The 5,362-nt window shown below is 38.5% G+C and overlaps 1 protein-coding gene across 2 annotated transcripts; it reads right to left on the bottom strand.

Moving 5' to 3' along the window:
- Positions 1-534: 534 nt before the first annotated feature.
- Positions 535-2,972, bottom strand: si:dkey-73n8.3 (retinol dehydrogenase 12). 2 transcript variants are annotated; one of them, XM_023950063.2, is made up of 7 exons: positions 2,829-2,972; positions 2,487-2,602; positions 2,132-2,287; positions 1,947-2,051; positions 1,649-1,858; positions 894-1,086; positions 535-781 (listed from the first exon to the last, which is right to left on the bottom strand). In XM_023950063.2, exons 1-7 carry the CDS (start codon positions 2,840-2,842, stop codon positions 679-681), a joined length of 897 nt encoding a protein of 298 aa, XP_023805831.1. In that variant the 5' UTR covers positions 2,843-2,972; the 3' UTR covers positions 535-678. The 2 variants fall into 2 exon arrangements, with proteins under 2 accessions (XP_023805831.1, XP_078795096.1); XM_078938970.1 differs by having other exon boundaries at positions 894-1,080.
- Between the last annotated feature and the right edge of the window lie 2,390 nt (positions 2,973-5,362).

The following is a 5,362-nucleotide window of genomic DNA, read 5'->3' as shown; positions in this document are numbered from 1 at the left end:
CTGCTGGTTGGGTTCTCACAAGGACTAAAAAAGCAGACATCAGTCCAGTTCTGAGGTCTTTACACTAGTTTCCTGTCTGCCAGGGGATAGAAATTAAAAGTTTAAAGACTTTAAGAAAACCTTAGATCAGCTTAAACACTATTTCAAATCTAGGTTAAAGATCTACCTGTTCTCATTTGATTAGATCTTGTTTAAAGTTTTACATCCACGCTGTTATTAATATATTTCTTTTTAATCGTCTTTGCATTTTAACTTTAATATTTTAATAATTTCTTGTCTATTTTTTTATGTTTCATGTAAAGCACTTTGAATTGTCTTTGTACATGAAATGTACCATACAAACTAACCCACCTTGCCTTGAAGAAATACATAACATTTTAACAAAATGACCGTATTATTATTAGCAGAATTGATGTAAAGGGAAAATGTCTAAAGATGAAACACTAAAGCAAAAACAGGGGCAATAATAGCCAGAAAGACACATAAGAATGGTTTGTAATACGTTTAATGCAGTCTGCTGTTATGGTCTCAGCCTCCCTACTGTACAGTAATTCTGTTACACATTTATCAAAACAATCATTTTCAATCCCACAAATTTTTTGTGTGTTACTTAGAAACCACAAATATTGTGTCAAAAGGGTGTGACTGACAGTATATCTGAGCATATGGGAGAGTGGTTTATTTCCAGCGGATGCCAAGCATGCGGCAGCTCACGGCCCACAGCTTCAGGGCGGTGCCATCATCCTCGCCTGCTCTGCAGCTCTTCGCACTGGCACAGTCCCTAAAAAAGAGGAGATGGAAATGAAAGAATGAACAAAGTCGTATTATACTCTACTAACTTCTAGGATAGTTTTTTTTTTAATCCATGTACTGTGTACTATCAAGGCAAAGACCTGTAGTATCCACCAGATATCATCTGGTTCTCAGGAGTGACGATGCAGTAGATGCTGGTGGAGGCTCCCTCTGCTGGGGTCCTGGTCAGAAAACTGAAGGTCTTTATGATGTCCACAAGAGGGCGCCAAAGGCTTCTTGTTATATCAGTGTTGACAATCCCAGGGTCAACTGAGAAAGTCAACACACCTAGAGCTGGACAGAAAGTAGAGAATGAATAAAAATGTATAAAAACGTCCGCTTTCTTATAGTTTGGTTTGTTACAACTTAACCCTTATGCTATCTTAGATGACCCCACCCTTACATTGATGTGGTCTCCCTACCATGACAAAGGTGGATAAAAGTGGAAAGATTTCATGTAATCCATGAACACCAGTGAGGTTCACAAATCATTGAAGAAAAAAGGTTCAGAGCACTGTCTAGTGGGTCTAGATGACCCAACTCCCAATGTTAAAGTGCCTAGGATAGCACAAGGGTTAAATCACTTACAGAATAAACATGCATCTAAACAGTTCTGAACTCATTTGACCACTAGCTTACAAACAAAGCTTGTTTTATAATAATGACATCTGTCTTTACCAGGAAGCATTTAGGCTTTATTTTTCTGCCTTAAGCAGTTGTGGTTTAGACATGAGACTCTCACACTGACAGGAAATGCAGCTCATTCTTTTCATTAGAATTTTTTAAAAAAAAGATACACAGACAGACGAACTGCTGCTCTTGCTTTACTTGTTTTTTTTTCTTTCCAGCCACACACCTTCAGTCCTCCTGGCCAGCTCTCTGGTAAACAACACATTAGCCAGTTTGCTTTGAGTGTAGGCTCTGAACGGGTGGTAATCTCTGTCTCCGTTCAAGTCATCGAACTGGATCTTGCCCATGGCGTGGGCGGCAGATGAGACGTTTACAACACGCGATGGGGCCGAGTGCTTCAACAGGTCCAGCAGCAGGAAGGTCAAAAAGAAATGACCTGAGGAGACGGAAGGGAGGAAAGGTTGCTGCGCCGGATTTATCACAAGCAATAACTCCATAAACATTTTTATATCTTTACGTCCTACCCAAGTGATTGACACCAAACTGCAACTCATATCCATCAGCTGTTTTGGCATAAGGACACAGGGCCACGCCTGCATTGTTGACAAGGTAGTGAAGAGCTTTCTCCGCTGGAAAACAGGACAATATTCTTGTATCTTTCAACGTTTTGTGAAGACATGTCAAAATATGAATGTCAAGTGTGACCTACTGCTATAAATACTCTCGGCAAAAAGGCAAATGGATTTGGTGTCAGCCAGATCCAGCTGCCTGAACACTGCGTTTGCTCCATCCACCTCCCTCCTGATGTCAGCGGCAGCCCGCTCTCCTTTTTCTACATCCCTGCATGCCAGAATCACCCGGGCTCCTGTGCAGGGAGATCCGAACCCCCCTATGATGAATGACTTTGCATGCACAGGCAGGCAGAAATTTGAGCAAGACAAGTGTTCAAAGAGTCCTTTTCTGATCATTCACCCCTGGAAGCCACTTTTCACCCAAAGGGTACCAAAAGAGAAAAGAAAAAGGGTTTGTTTGTCATGTTTAAATGTGCAGATGAGTTTGCTTGCCTCTTTCGGACAGGTTTTTAGCTGTTTCTTTGCCTATTCCGGTGTTGGCTCCCGTTACTATCGCCGTCTTCCCATCCAGGCGCACGTCTGAGGAGCACTTGCGAATGAAGAAAGATCTGGATGATAAGTTTAGTACACATTAAAGGAATCAAAGATGCTCATTTGAGAGCAGCTTGTATGTTTTCACTACATTTACCATTCAAAGTCAGAAAGTCAATGAAACAAAACAAAAACATGACACATCCGTCTCCAAAAACGTCAATTAAAGTCTCCACCTTGCAGATGCACATAGCTGGTCTGTAATGTCATGAAAGTGTAAAGTTTTTTTTTTTTTTAGCTTACCTGATAGTTTGCATTTCTGGAGTTGGTAATAATTTAAAAGTCCTTAAAATGACTTGAGTGGCTTATTTTTTTAGTCTGACTTTGTATCAAGTCTCAGACTTAATGATGAGAGGATGATGAAGATTTGAATGAGTAAAAAGAGGAGCCTTATTTATTGGTGAACAGCTCTGGAAAGTCACCAATCATCACAAACGCTCCTCTGTCCGAAAGCAGTTATTGTTACTAATCAATTATGGCTGAATTTCCAATAGTGATTTTGTCAGCATTCATGTGATGAGTTATGTTAATATAATAAAGTCAAAGAGTCTGTCTCTTAGACTGCAGGCTTTTTGTATGTGCTTGCAATTTCATAAAGTCTTCAATAATGAAAAAAGTGCAAACTGAACCTTCAACAGCTGTTTTTTTTTTTTTTTGTGATGATCCAGGTGTTTGCTCGTTTAAACAGATTTGACCTCAGTTCTGATATTTGATCACAACCTGGTAATCACAGTTATATGAATATCCTGTGACCTGATAGCAGTATTGTTTATGGTGAAACGACAGGGGCTGACTAACCCCAACAGCCGAGACCTTGTTCATGTCTCCAGGTGAAACCCAAAACTCGCCTCTGCAGGTGAGACCACTGTAACCTCAGCACTTCATTAATGTGGACTTTCTGGTGCTTTCCATGCGTCTACATTATCTCCTGATACAAATATCCTGGGCTGGTTGCGATGAACATCACAGCTGAATTGTTTTTTTTAAAGGGGTTAATACAGTATTATAAGATTTGCATTCTGGATATTACTGAAGGGTGGGTGGGTGGGTTTCCCCTCCCTCAGGTTACTCCTGGAGTCCTCTCCTGTTGATAAGAATAAATAAAAAAAACTGCATGATGGGTAAGTGGGTGGGTGCAGATTTGGGCTGGACTTAAAACATTCTAGAAAACAAAAAAAAGTAATTCAGAATATTAGCCAAAATAATAAAAAATAGAGAAAGATAGTACATATATACATCTAAATAAATTGTTTTGGTGGAAGTCAGTGGATGGTTACATAACATTCCTTTTCACACATGCCTTTGTGCTTGCATAAGCTTCCTACATTATTGCATACTGCCTCCATCCTGTCTTACAATGATTCTTTAGACCTTTTCCTGGTAGAGTTACCACCAGATTTTCAGTTTTTTTTTCTCTTTAGGACTTCTCAGAATGTACACAGTCCCATTGACAGCTGCAAGAGATTTTTACTTTTAAGAATCTGAAGCTAAACATTCCTCCCATTTTCTCCAAATAAATATTGAGAGCAGCATGGATCCGTGAATGTATTTGGTTTTGTGACATTAATGCTCAGGGTAGCTGTTGAAGGCTTCCCAGTGAGTTTGAAGACATTTGCGCCTATATCCAGGCATTGTTGTGTGAATTGCAAATCTTATAATGAACACAGGAGTAAGTCTGAAGTTTGACAACAGAAACATCCTTGCCCAGGTGATAGATACAGAAAATTCTGGGAAAAACAGTCTCCTGGTCTGTGGAGTGCTCTACCTTTGCTGAACATAGAAATGCAGGTAAACAGTAGCGAATGCATGGAGTATGGTTTTAAGATATGTAAACCTTGCTTATCATTTTAATCTACAAAACCAGGGTGTACTAAAGACATTCAAAAGCGTGGGGGTTCAACCATGAACGTTCTTTCTGCAAAGATTCTTTAGTGTTTTCTGCAATAGAAATGACCCTTTGCAAAGATATATTGTTCTGAATGTCAAACCTAATCCAACAAATCTTTCAGAGTATCATATGAGATATTTTTATTCCATTTTACACTTTTGGTCAAATGCAAAAACAATCAATTACACATTTCAGCAAGAACTTCAGGTCTTTTCAAAGCCTCATCCTTCGGCCTCACACAAAGACTAAGATTCAGGTTTTCTTTCTCAACATCTAGACAGAGTTTTCAGTGTTTATTTTGATACTATTGGGGTAGTGTTAAAGCAAATCTGCTTCCAAAAGTCCATCATCCCTTTTTCTCTGTTTGTTTTTGTCAAATTGTTACCTCTACCCTGAGCAGGGTTCTGCAACTTTTAACACAAAAATACCATTTGACCGAAATTCTTTGTTGTTTAGAGAAATACACAGGATTTATGTTTTTGTGACCATTAAGCCATTTATTTATAAAATGAAGCTTTTTAAATATTTACTATGATTGAATTATCACAGTGTCATCTTTTTCTGTATAACCATTTTACCTTTGTATACTTTAGACGGCAGGTACCTTTCAAAAGAAAATACACCTTGTGTCAAATAAAATCCTCCTACTGCAGCAGATTTACTTAAATTAAAAATGTAAGAAAGTCAAACATGACTTTTGTATCATTATGACTTTGGTGCGCTGTTATTTTTTTTACTATTGAATATAAATATGACAACCTTCATATGTAAATGCATTTATATAAGAACATTGCTTCTGAACGGAGACACTTTTGTGCAGCAAAAGATTTCTTTAATTAATTCCTTCCTTTTACCATCATTTTGCTGTTTTTTGACATGTTAGAGTCTA

Source organism: Oryzias latipes, chromosome 20, assembly GCF_053564925.1.
Source record: "Oryzias latipes strain Hd-rR chromosome 20, Olatipes_Hd-rR_3.1".
NCBI lineage: Eukaryota > Metazoa > Chordata > Actinopteri > Beloniformes > Adrianichthyidae > Oryzias > Oryzias latipes.
This window is presented reverse-complemented; position numbering and strand designations above follow the sequence as displayed.

Excerpts from the sequence above, each read along its gene's own strand:
- si:dkey-73n8.3 (XM_023950063.2), bottom strand. Across the intron at positions 2,288-2,486 it reads TAAAAACCTGTCCGAAAGAG|GAGCCCGGGTGATTCTGGCA; the intron begins GCAAGCAAACTC and ends CTCCCTGCACAG. Across the intron at positions 1,859-1,946 it reads GTTTGGTGTCAATCACTTGG|GTCATTTCTTTTTGACCTTC; the intron begins GTAGGACGTAAA and ends CCGTCTCCTCAG.